At 36.8% G+C, this 18,710-nt stretch overlaps 4 protein-coding genes across 4 annotated transcripts; 3 read left to right on the top strand and 1 right to left on the bottom strand.

Moving 5' to 3' along the window:
* Positions 1–2,026: 2,026 nt before the first annotated feature.
* Positions 2,027–4,547, top strand: LOC105974240 (mannan endo-1,4-beta-mannosidase 5). Its single transcript, XM_012999308.2, has 5 exons — positions 2,027–2,458; positions 2,604–2,798; positions 2,915–3,037; positions 3,125–3,327; positions 3,753–4,547. The coding sequence occupies exons 1-5, from the start codon at positions 2,105–2,107 to the stop codon at positions 4,300–4,302; spliced, it is 1,425 nt and encodes a 474-aa protein (XP_012854762.2). The 5' UTR covers positions 2,027–2,104; the 3' UTR covers positions 4,303–4,547.
* A 1,698-nt stretch (positions 4,548–6,245) lies between these two features.
* On the top strand, positions 6,246–7,836 carry LOC105974174 (mannan endo-1,4-beta-mannosidase 5). The gene is given in 5 exon segments (XM_088815309.1): positions 6,246–6,569; positions 6,678–6,884; positions 6,886–7,005; positions 7,097–7,299; positions 7,404–7,836. Coding segments are annotated over 5 exon segments (1,224 nt in total). The 3' UTR covers positions 7,774–7,836.
* A 669-nt stretch (positions 7,837–8,505) lies between these two features.
* Positions 8,506–16,595, bottom strand: LOC105974358 (SCY1-like protein 2 A). The gene is made up of 14 exons (XM_012999443.2): positions 15,717–16,595; positions 14,824–14,928; positions 14,238–14,348; positions 13,541–13,723; positions 12,857–12,983; positions 12,519–12,580; positions 12,321–12,407; positions 11,863–11,949; positions 11,332–11,445; positions 10,681–10,809; positions 10,544–10,606; positions 10,141–10,302; positions 9,918–10,036; positions 8,506–9,745 (listed from the first exon to the last, which is right to left on the bottom strand). The coding sequence occupies exons 1-14, from the start codon at positions 16,209–16,211 to the stop codon at positions 8,830–8,832; spliced, it is 2,760 nt and encodes a 919-aa protein (XP_012854897.2). The 5' UTR covers positions 16,212–16,595; the 3' UTR covers positions 8,506–8,829.
* A 172-nt stretch (positions 16,596–16,767) lies between these two features.
* Positions 16,768–18,544, top strand: LOC105974459 (uncharacterized). Its single transcript, XM_012999565.2, has one exon. It carries the CDS (start codon positions 16,877–16,879, stop codon positions 18,326–18,328), a length of 1,452 nt encoding a protein of 483 aa, XP_012855019.2. The 5' UTR covers positions 16,768–16,876; the 3' UTR covers positions 18,329–18,544.
* Positions 18,545–18,710: the final 166 nt, after the last annotated feature.

Raw genomic sequence — 18,710 nt, 5'->3', positions numbered from 1 at the left:
TTATATCTCAACTAACAAAGAGTAATAACTAATAAGGGCATAGTTGAGAAAACAGTAATTAATGCATCATTGGATTTTTAAAGTAACAGATAATTTGGAAATCAAAACGACAGTTAATTTGGACGGAGGAAGTGTTTGACTATATAGTATATAAGAATTAAAGTGATCGATAAGCCAGTTGCATGTATTAATTAATAATTATATATATTAGAGAGAGAGAGAGAGAGAGAGAGAGAGAGAGAGAGAGAGAGAGAGTAATGAGATACTAATAAGTGGAGTATACTGTTAAACATCGATTGGCAGATAGAAGGAAGCCATCCATGCAGGCATACATACACATCAAGGTCGTCTTACGTCTTTTCATGCAATATATAATGCATTATGCATCCATCCTTTTATATTTATTATATAGTATCATTTTAATTTTCAACTTTGTTGTTTACTCGATCTGTCTCTCTCTCTCTCTACCCTCTACATTTTTTATTTATTTCTCCAATATAATACAAACATTGCTTCACCCTCCAAATTCATGTCGGCTTTAATGATTTCGTCTTTGATTTATTTAACTTTAACATATTATTATTTTACCCCTAAAAATACAGGGAGTACAATTTACGCCGTTGCAAACTTACCAAAGACGTTTTTGGTAATTTTAGTATTTTCTTAGTTTAATTAGGATTTTCAGCTTTTTAGTATAAATAGTTGCCTTAGGACTTTATTTTGAGAAGAATTTTGAATTTTAATAAGATCTTTAGAGTTTTCTCTATTTTCTGATGTATTCTAGAGTTTTCGGTGGATTTCGAATGTTATTTTATTCTGTAGGATTAATTTGTAGAAATTAGCTTCCATTATGCGTCAAATAAGATTAATTCGTAGAAATTAATTATTTACCGTGCTTCCGTTCTGCGTCAAATAGACCGTTTTGGTTAATGTATTTCCCTCTTTTAAGTTTCTTTTACTGTTTTACAGTTGGCTCCCCATTGCAGTATCTTGTCTAGGAGTATATGAAAATAGACAAAAGAAGAAAAAAAAGAAAAAAAAAATTACGAGCTAAAAGCCAAAAAATTAATTGGCCGTTGACTTTTGAGTTGGCTGCAGCCTGCAGATATAAGATAGTACAAGGCCCAGTTCTTGTTTAGTCCAAAGTCCAATTAAAGGATCCAACATTAACATGGGCCTATATTATATATCTTAATTACCATAATCTAAAATCCAATTGAAGCCCACTCTTTGGACCCAATCCAAAAATTGAAAACTTTGAAATATGCGGGGTACAATTTTAGTTGAAGCGTTACAATTTCATTCAATTATATTTTATTTATTTATTTTTTGATAAGCCATATCAACTCAAATTTGAATTTGAATATATGGTGATGAGATTTGAGAATACATATATGGTTGACGTTTCATTCTTCCACATTTATTCACCATTCAATTACTCCGATCCTCCACCAAAACAGCAATTGAGAAAAGTTGACTGCAATTTATGATCACTCCATAATTTTTTTGGTTAACAAAATAATAAAAATACTAATGTGAATTAATTATTGAGAATTTCGGTGATCGATCACATCAGATGGGGCCGGGTGGGAATCCGAATTATATATGTTGATAACTACTAAAAATGTAAGTTCCCAAAAAATGAGAAAAGGAAGCACATGGATAAGCACGTGTAAGACATCAGCAATAATCCCATGCATGATTTCTTCAACTGACGAGCGACGCCGTTTCAACTTTCAACTAACCAACCTCCCTTTTCTCTCTATAATATGAAAGAAACCCTAGATATATAACTTGTTTCTTTTCTTTACTACCTGATCATCAAGAAAGAAAAACAAAATAAAAATAAAAAAGAAATACCCATGCCATGCATAACAGAATTAGATAAAGTGGCCGGTGACCCCACCATTATCATTATTGAAATTTCCACCGAAAACTAATTACTCTTTTCCCGGCCCGCTGCACATTTTTCTATTTTTAGTAAGCTTCCAAATCATTATAAATACCCATGCAATGCATCTAAATCACCACCACCACCACCACCATTTCTTATACTGATTCTCATTCTCATTCTTTCTTTTAGCAGCAATTTAAATTATATAATATGGTTTCTCATGTAATGATGAGGTTCAGTCTCGTTTCTTTTCTGCTCATCTTCTTAGGAACCCTAATTATTTCTTGCCAAGCTGCTGCTGCTACTTCTCCAAGAAACCTAGCTTTTGTCAGGACAAGGGGGTCCCACTTTGTTCTCCACGGATCACCATTTCTGTTCAATGGTTTCAACTCTTATTGGATGATGCATGTTGCTGCCGACCCTAACCAGAGGTACAAGGTTTCCGAGGTTTTCAGAGAAGCTTCTGCTGCCGGCCTCTCTGTCTGCAGGACTTGGGCTTTCAGCGATGGGGGTGATCTCCCCCTCCAAATTTCCCCTGGAACCTACGACGAACGTGTCTTTCAGGTAATATATATCCCCCGTTTTTTCTTCTTTTTTTTCAACGAATTAATAAATAATACTATATTTGGTATTGTTTTTTTTAATTAATATATATGATTGTGCTAATTAAAAGTAGTTAGTTAATGAACTGATGCATGCATGCATGCAGGGACTGGATTTTGTTGTGTCTGAAGCAAGAAAGTATGGGATTCGGTTGATATTGAGTTTGGTGAATAACTACAATGATTTTGGGGGCAGACCACAGTATGCCAAATGGGGTAGAAATGCAGGAGCACAGATCAATACTGATGACGATTTCTATACACATCCACTTCTCAAAGATTATTACAAGAACCACATCAGGGTATATATATTCTTGATATCGAGCATATATATATATAAATTAATTATTAGCTAATAATAGACGATGACGTTACCCGTATTAATACGTTTACTAAATAAATAATGTGGTGCGTGCAGAGAGTGGTGACAAGATTCAACACCATAACTAGAACTTTTTACAAGGATGACCCCACCATCATGGCATGGGAACTCATGAACGAGCCCCGCTGCCAAGCTGATTACTCTGGAAGAACTGTCAACGTATGTCCATTTAATTACTAATTCCTTGATTAGTCTTAATTAATTAATTAATTAATAATTATGTTTGAAACATATGTATATGTGCAGGGTTGGGTTGAAGAAATGGCAAGATTCGTGAAATCACTGGATAGAAAGCATTTGCTTGAGATAGGAATGGAAGGGTTTTATGGAGACACAATGCCTCAGAGGAAACAAGTCAATCCTGGTTACCAAGTTGGTACTGATTTCATTTCCAACAATCTTATCACTGACATCGATTTCGCTACCATACACGCCTACCCTGATATCTGGTAATTCTATATTAATGATTAAATTATTTTCCTAATTAAATGAAAAATATAGATGAAAATATATTTAGTTATATATAATCTGAAACTAATAACTTCTCACTGGCTCCTGTGATCACTGATCATATATATATATATGACTTGGAAAACACAAAAGTAATAATTAATAATAGAACCTCTTTTTCTTGTCCAAGAATTGGGCAGTTATTGAGTTAGTTGGTCATGTGGGCAGTTAGAAGGAATATTAATAATAAAGAAAAAAAAAAGGATGTGATGCTGAAATGTATTAATGCTTGCAAGAAATTGCGAAAAGGCGACAACAACTATTTTGAGTTCCAACAGTACTACTTTATAACTATATTTAGAAAATGCAATATATTAATAGATAGATGTCATTAATTAATTTGACTGCATGCATCCATGATCAGGTTATCGGGTAAAAGTGAGAATGAGCAAATGGGATTCATGGAGAGATGGATGTCGAATCATTGGAACGACGCAAGAACAGTGCTGAAGAAGCCATTAGTAATTGCAGAATTCGGAAAGTCAAGCAAAGATGCGGGTTTCAGTTTGAACGAGAGAGACTTGTACATGGGGAATGTATACAGAGATATATACAGATTTGCAAGAACAGGAGGTACAATGAGTGGAAGCTTGGTGTGGCAGCTGATGGCACAAGGAATGGATGAATACAACGATGGTTACGACATCGTCTTATCTCAAAGCCCTTCAACTGCAGGCATCATGTCCAGGCAATCACATGCCATGAATGCCTTGTCTCATTTGTTTTCAACTCATAATATTAATAATAATAATAATGCTAATAATAATATTAATAATGGTCCACATGCTCATGTGAATGGAGTCATGGTGACACGAGGACATCATCATCATCATGCGAAGCATGGTCATGGAAGAGGACATCATCAGAGGAAATCAAATATTGGTCATCTCCATGGAAAAAATATTAATCCTTGATTTAAATTCATAATTAATTTTTAATTTTTCAGAATAAGATATATATAGATATAAGATGGATGTCTCGATCTATAGATAGTAGTGTACTTGTTTTTAATAAGGTTCATTACTTGTAGCTGACAATGGGATATGGGAGAAAAATATTCCATTTATTTAATTTCGTTCCAAGTGTTATTGTAACTGTACGTTTCTTGTTATTCTATGTAATTCGTAATAATCAAATCAAGTTGTTTTTCTTTCATCGATCTCTCGCGTGCCTAGTAAATAATTCTGGATCGATATTATATATATATATATATATATATATATATATATATTGATTGAATTACATATGCATATGGTTATTTTATAGTGTCCTAACAAGTAATAGGTATATATATTTTGTTGCAAAGGAGAATTCTCAATGCATACTTATCAGTTACCAGCATAATATATATATGTATAGTAAAAATATATATGACAGTAATTAGTAGATTGCATGCAGTCATCTACCGGAAAGATCGATCTGTAATTAATTAGGCAAAGACACAGAACGAGGTTAATTAATTATGAAATTAGGAGTGGATAAATTTTGAAGTATACAAACTGATGAAGCTCTTTCTGATCTTGAAATAATTAAGCTTCTCAATTATTTGATACTGATGCTGATCGATTAATCAATTAATTACACTCAGTCAGCAGTTCCATATATATAGGTTAGATGATGAATAAATTAATTAATAATAAAGGAAGTTGTTATGCATAGATTAGATGATGTATGTATCGTAATATACATGTAGAGATTGCATTGCATTCAGTTATAAAGAGCACATATGATTATGTCATGACTTATAAATTTAGTACTGCTAGCTCATGCATGCATGCACGTTCCTTCTTTTTTCTTTTACTTTTCTTGGGGGGTTTAATTAATTAATTAATAAAACAGCATCAATTATTGTATGCAGAATCTGGGGGAATGATGATCAATTCCATGTTACTTACTCCCTCAAATTGGCATACATATATATGCATGCGTAAGTAATTAAATTATTTCAATTTAGAATTAAGAATAATTTGTTTTGGTGGGCGAGGCAGAGGGGCATGGGCATCATTAGTTAATAGTAGTATAATAATTGTCAATTGCATATAAAGCAAAGTACATCGTGAAGTCAGAATATATATATATATTGTGTTACTTAATTTGATGTATCATAATTAATATAAAAACAGTTTTTTTAGTAGACATAATAAATCTTATTTTGCATAAAGAGAGTTAGATCAGTGAATATATGGATAGACATAAATCACACATTTCATCAGGCAGTATGTATCGGTTTAATTTTGTACGTACTTTATTATTTCATATAGCCTAATCATCAAAATAAATTAATATCAAATTAGTATTATATATTTGTTTCATGAAGAATTAATATATATATTATATTGATTGATTATATATAAATTAATTATATATAATATTAATGTAAAGAAACTAACCACATGGAGTGCAACCATCAGCCATTTGCCAGATAATTTATAATTAATAATTAGCAGCACTCATTTTCAGGCAGATCTAAGGATTTTTAGTTGGATCCCTAAATTTCTCATATCGATCATCAACTTTAACTGTATAAACTGATTCATCCCATTAATATTAATTAATTCAAAACAATGTCACATATGCATGCATGTATATATTTCTTCCGATCCTGTTGCACTCTGATCTGCTAAATTAATTAATTATATTATTACCAGATTTGCTTGAGCCCGGCCCCAATATTCCGTTAATTATTAACACATAACACAAAGAAACACACAGTACTAGCTACGTACCTGATCATGCATCGTCCTATAAATAACCGTCCAACTCTCCTCCATTTCCCGCATCTCAATCCTGATTTGATATTCTTCTTCTTGATCATATTTAGTAAACCCCGTTTCAAGATCAAGAATATATATACAATATGGCTTTCTTGGTCAAAAGCGTTAGCACCACATGCGGTTTACTCTGTCTCTTCTTGCTTGCTAGAACCACTTTAGCTTCAGATTTTGTTCAAACTAGAGGAACACAGTTCGTGTTAGACAATTCCCCATTTCTTTTTAACGGATTCAACGCTTACTGGATGATGCACATGGCTTCTGATCCAACTCAAAGGTACAAAGTTTCCAATGTACTTCGTGAGTCTGCAGCTGCTGGTCTCAGTGTCTGCCGCACATGGGCGTTTAACGACGGTGGTAGTCAAGCCCTCCAGATTTCTCCAGGTGTCTACGATGAAAATGTGTTTCAGGTAATTAATTATATTAAACCTTATTTAATCTCCCCATATTTCTTTAGTTGTAGTAAATCCTAATTACTATACTTTTGGTGTGGTTGCATGATGCATGCATATATGCAGGCACTTGATTTTGTAGTATCAGAGGCAAGAAAGTACAAGATTAGGTTGATTATGAGTTTGAGCAACAATTATCAAGATTTTGGTGGGAGAGCTCAGTATGTCAACTGGGCAAGAAATGCTGGGGTGCAACTAACCTCTGCTGGTGATGATGATTTCTACACCAATCAAGCTGTTAAGGGTTACTACAAGAATCATGTTCAGAAAGTACGTACTAACCAGGATCAACACAATTACTGGAGTTGCTTATAAAGATGATCCTACAGTTATGGCTTGGGAACTCATTAACGAACCTCGTTGCCAAGCAGACTACTCCGGCAACACCATCAACGTAAATCCATAAACTTCTTTTATATATGTATATATTCTCCCTTTTTTGTCTTTCTTTCTTGTTGATAAACCTATATATATATATATAACAGGCTTGGGTGCAAGAAATGGCCACACACGTGAAATCCATCGACAAAAAACACCTGCTGGAAGTTGGCATGGAAGGATTCTACGGAGATTCGGTTCCAGACAGAAAACAATACAATCCAGGTTATCAAGTTGGCACAGATTTCATCAGCAACAACCTCATCAAGGAGATTGATTTCTCAACTATCCATGCGTACCCCGATGCCTGGTAAATATACTAACTAACTATCCCTAAAAAAAATTTATCATTTCTCATTAAGCCATATATATGTTATAATTAGTCCTAATTGGGTTCGGACTACGTACATACAGGCTATCAGGGCAGAACGATGATGCTCAGATGGGATTCATGCGAAGATGGATGACAAGTCATTGGACAGATTCTCGTACCCTTTTGAAGAAACCAATGGTTTTCACTGAATTCGGAAGATCAAGCAAAGATCCAGGGTTCAGCATAGCATCAAGAGATTCATTTCTCAATGCTATTTACAGTAATATATACAGTTTGGCAAGAGGTGGGGGAATTGGAGGAGGCTTGGTTTGGCAAATTGTGGCTCAAGGAATGGAATCGTATTCCGATGGGTATGAGATTGTCTTGTCTGAGAATCTATCAACAAGCTCCATAATTAGCCAGCAGTCGCGCCAAATGACAGCTCTTGAACACAAGATGACCAGGCCATGATAATACTTCATATCAATTCATGGTGGACATGACTTCATTAACTGCTTTTTTAACTTGATCTATGCATGATTTCCAAAGGGAAATTTGTAATAACTATATATGTCATAAGTTGGATAAACTCCAATGGTTAATGTTAATTTGTTTTGTTAATCTGAAAAACTACTGTAACTTTTTCTGTTTAATAATGACTGGTATTGTTTTCAATATCATTTTCTTGTCAACTTTTTGTCCAATAAAATGGCATCCAGAATTATTAAAAGGATACATCAGAGACCTCGATTAACCAGTTCGAAAAGCTAACTTCAGCATCATCTTACATTTTACTGCTATTTGTTTGGAATAATATCCAGTGTGGGTTTTCCTATCTTAATCATATCCAAGAAAGTTAATTAACTTCCCACTAACTGTAAATTACTCACTATCACATAAAAGTTCGAAGAAATAGGCCATTTTACGACACAATTAAAGTACTATGACGCAATCAGCGAGCACAGAAAACAAGTAATCTACAAGTAAGCTCGTTTCATCATTTACTGGCATCTATACTGTTTTTACTCGTCAACCATGCATCGATTTCCAACCAATAAAATTTGACAGCAAATGAAGTAATAGAACAGGTTAACACCATTAACCACATTGAACAACTGTTGTTTAAGGCTCAAATTATAGGTAAAGGAATTAACTGAAGGAAGCAAATTAATACACTTGATTCTGACACTGTACATAGAGCGATTGAAATGGACAATATCACCTCAAATTTTTATTTCCTGTCCCATTTAAAGGGTTCTACATGTTTCTAAGAATACAATGAATGAAATTTAATAAGCAAATAAAGAAAAGGTAGACAAAAAATAGTCTATACCACACTATGCTACAAACAAGATTATATGCTATGCAACAACACAACTCACCAAGCACCAAAAAATGCCAACTTTCTTTTTTTCTCCCATCCACAACAGATGTTAACAACAAAAATAGCTATTCTACTGACTTTGATCTGTACCTTTAACACATATTGTAAAGAGACAAAACAAGATATATATGCAACGCCAGCAACTACAGCAAGTCCATTAGCTGGGGCTGCTCAGTTTTGGATTTCGTTTGGCCTGGACTTCCCCTCCCTCTTCCTCGAACTCCTCTACCAACAGCATTCGTTGGAGGCGGAGCAAGCCTTAGTGCAACATGCTCATTCTTGCTAGGAGCAAAAATGGCTCCCAAATTTGTTGCTTTCTCGGTGGAAGAACCAGGAGGCGAAATGCCAACATTTGGCTTCAAATACCCAAGAGAGTTCTGAGAACCGAGTCCATCAATGCTACCGCCAACATTTGGTGATGAACTAATTCCTTGATTTTGGCTCTTGGACTTGCTTGAAGTTTGCGTGCCAAAGTCCCACGCTGCAGATTGAGAGCTCAAACCATTGGTGGTAGTTGCATTATTACTGAACCCATATTTATTAATCGATGGTGCAATAGTGCCATTGTTGGGGACGCTTGTGGGGCCACTAGACCGGGGTGGCCAGTTAGCAAAAGGATCTATATCATCTAAAGTTGAATCTGATGCGCCTTTGTTTCCGTTTGGGGTTTCGAAGTCGCCAAATTGAGATGCAACTGTTGATGAAGATCGAGGTGGCCATTCAACATCAACTGCAGGACATGAAGAAGGCAGTTGTTGATTGGGGGCAACAGATGTGGCCGAGGGTGTGGAATATCTCGAGTTGCCTTGAGCAGGCTGATTTGGTGGGGGTGCAGGCTGAGAGGTTGATGTTGTAGTTGAAGATTGGACGGCTTTTGGAGCTGCCCTTGCAGGTACCCAGTCTTCGTCCCATGACGAACTGCGTCTTGTACCGGATGGAGCAGTTGAAACAGTTTTATTTATTTGTGCAGATGTATGACCCTCAGCTGCATGTGAAGGTCTTCTTACCTCAGGAAGTCCAGAATCGGTCAAAGTCACTCCTCGTTTTTCTTCTATTTTCCTGTAATCAAACCCGGAAATCAAATTATGTAGCGTAGATACATGAACATATAAATTGGTGTAATGATGCAAGCCTGATAGCTGTACATGTCAAATGAAACTACAACCTGAAAATATTTGAATTACGATGTAATGAGACGTGGGGAGTATTGTGCAAAAGATGGTAGTTCTACCTTAATACATCCTTGACAAAAAGCATGTACTTCGCAAACTGCTGAACATTTAATTGTTGGGTTATGAGAAGGGGTACGAGTAGTGGAAGAACATGCTCCGCCACAAATTCAATGCCATGCTGGTACAGAGGAACAAAAATGGACATGATAAGGTAAGAGTGAGTATGATTATCCAGAGCTCTTGAGCTACTGCCAACAGTGGTAAAATTTAAAAATCACAAACCTGTTTCAATACTGAGTTTGCAACCCCAAGGGTACACATAAGTGTTGGAGCAGAATGATCAACAGCAGTACATCGTTGGATAGTCTGCAAGATTTCTAAAACGGCACTCTTGTCTAGTATGTGAACCATCTCTCCAAAACACAAGAGAGAATTCACTCTCACCTGCCAACAGAAGAAAAAACTACCTTTTAGATTGATGAATTAGCTCTAGCACCACCTACGATGGTGCATTACTGATTATCCTATCGTTCACAAGCCTACTACATGTCTCAATTTATTTGTAAGAGGAAGAAAATAGTCGAAAAGATTCACAATGTTTTCAATCATGTCACAGATTCCACAAGAAAATCAACTTTTACATGCATCGTATAGTTGGAATTTTCAAAACAGCAAGATCACATACCGCAGCAACAGTTGTTTTAAGTGCCAGACCATGAACACGAGGCAAAACAAGTTGCTTGACTAGCTGCAAAAAGAAATGACATATTTAAATCTCTAAGTAGCCAAAAAAACACCAACAAGAATGCAACTAGCAATCACCTGAACATCCAGTTTTTTTGCAAGCGTAATAGTCTTTTTGAGAACTTCCTCTTGCAAGCGAGCATCAGTATCATCATAAGCCCGAACAAGCATGGGAAGAACATGTGAAATAAGGTGTTCCTGACTAGCCTGCCAGGTATACAAGAAATATGATCCCACCATACGTATAAGCCTCAAATTAAGAAAACAATACCATTAATGTTAATATTTGCTTTTAAAAGATAGAATGATAATCTACATCTTCCCCTGTTTTATGTGCTATTATGGTCTCTTTCTCAACTTGAAAAAGAGGCCAGATCTATACAACTTAGAAAAAACAAGTGTTCGGAAAAAAAGTCGAGTACATACTAAGATTTCATGAACAGCATGAACTTGAGTTTTTATTTCTAATCTAACACTATCTTTTGTTAGATTATTATACGGTTGATTTTGATTGGATTTTAATGGATAATTTTAATGTGCGCTTTCAAAGGAATAATTCTTCTTCTAATAGCATCGCAATTCCATGAAAACAGTCGACGTCGAGCTGTAAGTCATCAACATGCTGAGAAACTAATGGGTTCACTTAACCCAGATGAATTTACAGAAAAAAAAACGCATTGTGTGGCAGTAATCATGTGCAGTAATGGGTTTAACAGATAATTCCATTACCTTGTTGATAATAAGCTCGGCATGCTTCACAAGTAGCAATAGTGTTTCTCCTGAAGCCGTAGTCAAGACAGGAACAAGAGCGGGTAGGGTTGATAGTTCAAAATCATTTTTGTCCTGCAGCAGATTTTGAAGGCATAAGCCTGATAGTAGTCTTGGAAAGGTCTTTAAAATCGACATGTAAATAATAACACATATCCTAGAGCAGGCAAGTTCATCAGTATGTTACAGCATCTGCCTTAGAGCCTCTTCATGTATCATAAATGAAGAACCCAGTTGTAAGCATCTGGCACCTCATTTTTTTTCTAATCTAAGATCATTTGTAACATCTGCATATCAATAAGCATAATGATATAGCCCCACAATATAATTTTGTTCCAATTTCCAGAAGAAAAATAAAACATTGGTATAGGCCCAAAGAAACTCACACATTATCCATCATGTAAAATGTACGAACACAAAAACAACTTCAATTTCAACAAGAGATTATAACCATGCCAAACTTGAGAATTCAATTATGAAATCATATAGTACCTGGGACTCCGCTATTGTCAGAACCATAGGCAGAATCATAGGTTGCATTACCAAATTTCTGAGTTCTGCACAAAGTGGGGGGAGAACCTGTATGCAGAATGTTAAATCTGAGTTCAATTTCCAAAACTATGCGAACACAATATAAATATATAGTCGGAAAGAGTATATTGAGCCATTCATTACACCCTCACGACCAGCATAACCAACTTCAGTAAAAGAAATCAGAGCCTATTTAAGACATCATGTTGTGCCTAATGTAAGAGATACATTGTAGGCTATAACGGAGCACAACATTTGATGATGGAATACACTCAATTAAGATCAAGTGTGTAAATCAATTAATCTCCAAAATCTTTTCTTAAACAATTACCGAGTAGCATTGGAAAATCAGTAGTGACAATAAAATAAGGAAAATTGACTCTACTGAATACTGTCAACAGAAAGGACGAAATGCAAACCTTATACCGCAAAACACGGGGGTCGAAATCTTTCCACATGTCTGATAATGCTTTTAGAAATTCAGATTTTTGCATGTTATCTCTCTCCTGAAGCAATCAGAGGCTTGTTCAGATATCATATTAAATATAGTGTATCAAGCGACTTTCTGAAGAAACATTTAAAAGATTCAAAACTGGTTTAACAGACAAATTGCATACAAGCATATGATCCAGGAAACGAAGAGCCCGCAACCTAGTATCCTCCCGAAAAAAAGATGAACCTGCAAATGGAAACAAATATTCGGTAAAAAAAATAATCATTAAAATGAGGTCAAATATTTAGCTGCCAACTGAAAATTTTGGCCTAGGCTGCCAACTCACACTAAAACAGATAGCGTGAAACCAAATTAAACTACTGACTGACTGATTGTTTTAACACTAGTGATTCCAGTGTTAATCCTAAGCAACTAGCACATGCACACAAAAGAAAATTTACACATCCAGTGATCGCAAAAAAGATAAGAATAGAGCTATAACAAAAAGAGACCAATCATAACCTGTAAAGTCCAATGCTGTTGGCCTCGAAGAGTCGTTTGCAGAAAGCATTCTCTGCAAATCTGGAAGTAGCTCCCTCGGAATGGTGGAAAACACCTCACTCGTCAGGTAAGTCAGACTATTCATATACTGCAAAAAAATAGCGAACAAGAACAATTATTCACTAAACAAACACATGTTTATCAAAAACAAAATTTATAAGAACCAAACAACAACACAATTATGTCAGGACAAATATCCATCTTAATTTCTTTCTTCTAGTTCTTTAATTACTTCCTATAAAATACATGGAGGTTTAAAATGTCATCAGAGGTAAGACAAATTCAAGAAATCTATTTACATACAAGAAACATAAACTTTACCAAATGAGGAATTTCCTAACTATACACCAAAAGAGGAGATGCATAGCAACATTATATTCATAAAATAAACCTCAAAAGATGGATGTGTATATAATTAAGAATTAAGATAGATAAAAACAATATATTTGCTCCTGTCCAAGCAAGTCAAAATATAAATGATTTTGCCTGTTACATAGACCATAAGAATTAAAACACATCAAAGTGCAAAGCACAGAATACTGGATCATATAATTTAACAAATCTATAATAAGCAATGGTAAGCTATTTCCAAGTATCAGATGCAAGAAAATCATTCAGTAACACGACAAGGAGATGTAAGTGTACCATTTTCACATTGTTGTGGCAATCAAATAAAGGCTTCCGAGCTATCAAGTGGTAGGCAAGGCACCCAAAACTGAAAATATCTGCTGCACATCCAACTGAAGATGCTTTATTTCTAACCAATTCAGGAGCGGTGTAGTTTATTGATGGCTGCAAGGGCAGTATAGAGTCTTCTACATCGTATTCCTGTTAGATTAAGCAGGTCATAATATAATGTTACATACCATTCGAGTTTATGCAAAACCAGATAGCCTCAGAAAGAAAAATGAATAAACACCTAGTAACAGAGCACTAAAAATTGCCCCAGAACAATCTGGAATAATTGTCTACTAATGGAAAGTCATATCAAGTAAGACAAAGCAGACACTCTGTTTGCAGGTATTCTCCATAATCCATCCAGAGATCCTGCAACTTACTGGCCCCTTTTACAAAGTAACAATACAGTAACCACTCTCCATGGCACTGATCTAATCCTAACATTAGGCACATCACATTTATATGGTCCTTTTCATTAACAGCATTTAGCTCTTCTTTCGTTCTTTCACAAGGAGCTGAATGATATATCACAATATAGGTTCCATGGACAAACCAACCTAAATCAGAAAATGTGGAATATATCTAGAGAAGGCACAAATCAAATTCAAGAAGAATTAAGATAAACACATTTATATTTACCAAGTTCAACGATTCTAATACTCACAGCATAATGGAATGCCTGCATGCTGGCAGAATCATTTGAGGACTGATCTGTTGAAATTGCAAAACCAAAACCACCAAGCTTCCAAGCTCCATTTGAAGTAAGGAGGACACTCTGCCACAGAAAAAATGGTTCATTTCAGTAAAACAATAAAACATGCCTTCTAAGACAGAACCCCACCAAGTAAACATAAACATTTTAATTCTCATTCGATGAGCCAAGCTCTATGAGAAATAATATTATGAATAGAATATGTTTCAATAACATGATGTCCATTTGGCAGCAACCATGTAAAATTGTTTCTCATTCAATTCAGACATATATTAAGTACAAGGCAATTCACAGTCCCTCGTCATGATCTGAGAAGTTCAGTTCTACCAGATGGAAGGAAAAATGACAGGAAAAAAAAAAGAAAAACATAGACAGGAGACACAAATGGTGCAACACATTTTTCCTCAAAATCAAAAGGCTAATTTAGAGGTTGAAAAATCTATTTGTCGAAAATAAAAGGGAATTAAGTAAGAATGAAGTACAAAACATAATGCATAAACATTACTCAAATCTATATCTTTAAAATAGAAATCACAACCTCAGGTGATATAGCCCTGTGGATAAGGCGTGCATTATTGTGAAGGAAGTCCAATGTCTCTGCAATCTGGAGCAGACCATGTTTCACCTCCAACAATCCCATTTCCTGCAGCAAAATATAGATAGATCATTCACAAGTTCTTGTGGGAATGGGAAAAGCACAAAATTAGATAACATGGTAACCCAACTCCAACAGAATTGATAACTTCCCATCAAGCAGCAAGAAGAATGCTTGAATTTTTACTTCCAAACCAAGATAGGCAATAAGAACGGATGAGTACAAGGAAGTTTGATATTGCTAATACTACTATGCTAGTGGAACGCATCAGAAATCCTTCTACACATTCCGAGTCAATGACAAAACTTCTCACTTCGCTGGTGGCAGGAATGACTCGTTCCTAATATAAGTTACACCGGTTTATGTTATATTGAAACTTTAGAATCTCATAGGCATACAAACACCAGTAAAACCACATCCTTTACTAATGAGATGATTGATCACAATTTACATAAAGGAATTCCAATAGCTGAATTCAAACCCTCCAATTATAGCATTCTGGTTGACAGCAATAGGTGGTTATGCCTCTGCTAATACTAGTGGTAATAGGAATTTACTACAGCCTGTCCTATAAATAAAAATGACAAAATTCTCAAGATCTCCAATTTTTTTGCCAACAAAACACAATCTTACTTCAATTGTCTTCCGTCCTCTGCATTGGAGTTTCTTCTCCAGTATGGTTAGCTCAATGGCATCAATCTAAATACACCGAACTAAATTTGTTCTATTTCATATAGCTCCGAACATTTAATTGGTCTAAATTCAAGCAAAAACTACTGTCCAAGGACTAAACCTTCAACTTCACAAAAACCTAAATTGAAATTGAAAGCCCATACCATTCCTTTGAGCTCCTTGGGCACTTTGGGAATATTCTCCAAATTCCCCAGTGTATTCGCCGCGGATGAAAACAGCGGCTCTGTGACCATAGACATGGCATTTTTACTTTCATCCAGCGCCTGGACAACGTGAACCACCCCAGGGTGCCGCAGCCTCACGAGTCGAGCGGCGTCTGCCCGAATTACATCCAAAAACGCATCCTCCGCGGCTTTGGACAGCCCGGCCCGCTGCCGTGACTCTGATAATGCCTTCTTATCCAACACCCAAACACACACGGTGGGGTAGACGGCAGGCACGTGGCCGTCGCGTGACTTGGCTGAGTACAATTTCCAGGCAAGGCCGGGGCCTGCGGAGCCGATCTGATCGAAGAGTTCGTAGTCCTGCATGGCTCTAGGCAAACCAGTTACTTCCTGCACGGTGTTTTGAACGGTCTTCTCGATGACGGCCGATGCCTTAGCGAAGGCCTGTGTTAAGGTTTTCATGTTGATGGACATGGTAGCCGCTGTTGCGAGTTAATCGAGGGTGTTTGAGGGATTAAAATAATTGTGTCGGTGCCGGCTGCGGAGGCGGGAAGTGGTGGTTAGTGGTGGTGGAGGAAGAGATTGGAATTTTGAGATGATCGGAGTCCAGATCTCACCCCTCTCTCTCTCTCTCTCTGTCGATCTCTCTCTCTCTCTCTAGTTGTTAAAGAGAAAAGACCTGTATTTTGTTTATTCTATTTGGCGTGGAAAAATCGAAAAGAAGTAAATGCCACGTCGGAAATTGGTAGGGGTGGAAGTTCAGTTTTAATAGTATTAAATGAAAATATATAACTTTAGCCCCTTATGTGCTGTTATTGCTAAAGTTACCCCTCACCAATTTGCTAATAGTCCAGACTTGAGGGGTTAAGACTGCAATATTTTGATTTAATAGTCAAAAGAGGAGACTTAGTTGGGCTTCTGGTAATTGGTATCCAGCCCAAAGTTGACTAGTCAAGCCCGTCTGCCTACCATCCATTATCATCATAACCCATTAATAAAGGTATGGGCCCTAGTTCCAAAATCTGATAGTGGGACACTCTTTCTCTCTCCTCCTCTTTCTCTCTCTCTAGATATATATATATAATACACATTGAGACACTGCACCAAGATAAGCACCATTGTTCCACCTCTCCGATCTTATGTACTCCCTAACTTTTGTTCCCTCAGCTCTATTCCAGTTGCTCGCTATATTCGTCCTCTGTTTCCTCACTGCACCCTCCTCAGCGGCCAGATGCCACGTGGACGATGAAACCGGGTTATTGGGTTTCAAGTCGGGTATCAGAGCCGACCCATTCGGCATGCTATCCTCATGGAAAAAGGGCACAGACTGCTGCAAATGGAACGGCGTCACATGCCTCTCCGGTCACCGGGTCACATCTTTATCCCTCGCCGGTCGACCTAACAATCTCACCACCACCTTATCGGGTACAATCTCCCCTTCTCTCTCTAAACTCCACCACTTGGACGGAATTTACTTCCAGGATCTTAAATTTTTGTCCGGCCCTTTCCCCAATTTCATCTTTAGCCTGCCCAAACTTTTGTACGTTTACATCGAAAACAATAACCTTTCCGGTTCAATTCCCGCGAATATCGGTAAGCTGGTCCAACTGGAAGCACTAAGCCTGGAGGGGAACCGGTTCACGGGAACGATCCCTAGTTCAATCGGCGATTTGACTCGGTTAATTCAGCTCAAACTCGGCAGCAACCTCCTCACCGGCACCATACCTCTCAGCATTCAGCGCCTCGTGAGGAACCTGACGCTACTGCACTTGGAGCGGAATCGATTGTCCGGGGCAATACCGGATTTATTTTCGGGTTTATCCGAACTCAGAAGTATTAAGCTTTCTTACAACAAATTCACAGGGAAAATTCCGGTGAGCATTGCAGCACTAGCACCGAAACTGGGCTATCTTGAGCTAGGGCATAATTCCCTGAGTGGCCAAATCCCTGATTTTCTCGGAAAATTTCACGCGCTGGACACGTTGGATCTCTCGTGGAACAACTTCTCAGGAACAGTTCCAAAAACATTTGCAAATCTGACAAAAATCTTCAATCTTGATCTCTCACATAACAAGCTAGTGGATCCATTTCCAGAAATGCACGTCAAAGGCATCGAATCCCTCGATTTGTCGTACAACAATTTCCATTTAGTAAGCATTCCTCAGTGGGTTACCACCTCTCCGATCATATACTCTCTCAAGCTAGCCAAATGTGGAATCAAGATAAAATTAGATGACTGGAAGCCCACAGAGACTTACTTCTACGACTACATTGATCTTTCGGAGAACGAAATAACGGGAAGTCCCGTGAAGTTGCTGAACAGAACGGATTATTTAGTTGGATTCTATGCTTCTGGTAACAAATTGAAATTCAATTTGGAGAGTCTGAAATTTACCAAGACTTTGAAGTACTTGGATTTATCTCATAATCTGGTGTTTGGGAAGGTGCCTAAGGCGGTTTCTGGGCTGACCGAGTTGAACGTGAGTTACAATCACTTGTGCGGACAATTGCCGCCAACAAAGTTCTCAGCTCGTGCGTTTGCTGGGAATGACTGTCTCTGTGGTTCGCCATTGCCGAAATGCAAAGCTTGAAGATGATCATCTATCTGTTTGCCACTGCCAAAAACGTTCTTGTTTTTTTGGGTTAATAATAAAATCCCATGACCAAAATAGTGTATACTTAAGCTTTGTTTCTTGTTGTGGATTATGGTTATTTATATATGTTGTGTACAAGAAGATAGTCCTCTTGATTATTACGGTGGATTACAATTTACGTTAAATGAAGCTATTCAAAACCATTACTACATTTCATATCATTTCATCTAATTGCAACCAACTTTCATTTTTTCAAATTAAATAAAGTGAAAAACAAATTATTACGAGTTAAAGCCTAAAGGGCTTCAAAATTGTAAGTGAAAAATATGTTGTATATAGCCCATAATTTACAGCCCAGTCCCAATAACATATAAAAGAA

This window comes from Erythranthe guttata, chromosome 3, assembly GCF_056151865.1.
Source record: "Erythranthe guttata isolate IM_541 chromosome 3, IM_541, whole genome shotgun sequence".
NCBI classification, from domain to species: Eukaryota; Viridiplantae; Streptophyta; class Magnoliopsida; order Lamiales; family Phrymaceae; genus Erythranthe; species Erythranthe guttata.
Note: the sequence above shows the minus strand (reverse complement) of the source record. Positions and strands in the feature narration are given on the sequence as shown.

What these genes read in the sequence shown, in the direction of transcription:
- LOC105974240 (XM_012999308.2), top strand. Translation starts at nt 2,105, where the DNA reads ATGGTTTCTCATGTAATGATGAGGTTCAGTCTCGTTTCTTTTCTGCTC. An exon ending in ACGACGAACGTGTCTTTCAG is followed by an intron (nt 2,459 to 2,603) that starts GTAATATATATC and finishes GCATGCATGCAG; the next exon opens with GGACTGGATTTTGTTGTGTC. An exon ending in ATTACAAGAACCACATCAGG is followed by an intron (nt 2,799 to 2,914) that starts GTATATATATTC and finishes TGGTGCGTGCAG; the next exon opens with AGAGTGGTGACAAGATTCAA.
- LOC105974358 (XM_012999443.2), bottom strand. Translation starts at nt 16,211, where the DNA reads ATGTCCATCAACATGAAAACCTTAACACAGGCCTTCGCTAAGGCATCG. An exon ending in ACAGGGCTATATCACCTGAG is followed by an intron (nt 14,349 to 14,823) that starts GTTGTGATTTCT and finishes TTTCTGTGGCAG; the next exon opens with AGTGTCCTCCTTACTTCAAA. An exon ending in CCCGTGTTTTGCGGTATAAG is followed by an intron (nt 11,950 to 12,320) that starts GTTTGCATTTCG and finishes TTCTGCATACAG; the next exon opens with GTTCTCCCCCCACTTTGTGC.
- LOC105974459 (XM_012999565.2), top strand. Translation starts at nt 16,877, where the DNA reads ATGTACTCCCTAACTTTTGTTCCCTCAGCTCTATTCCAGTTGCTCGCT.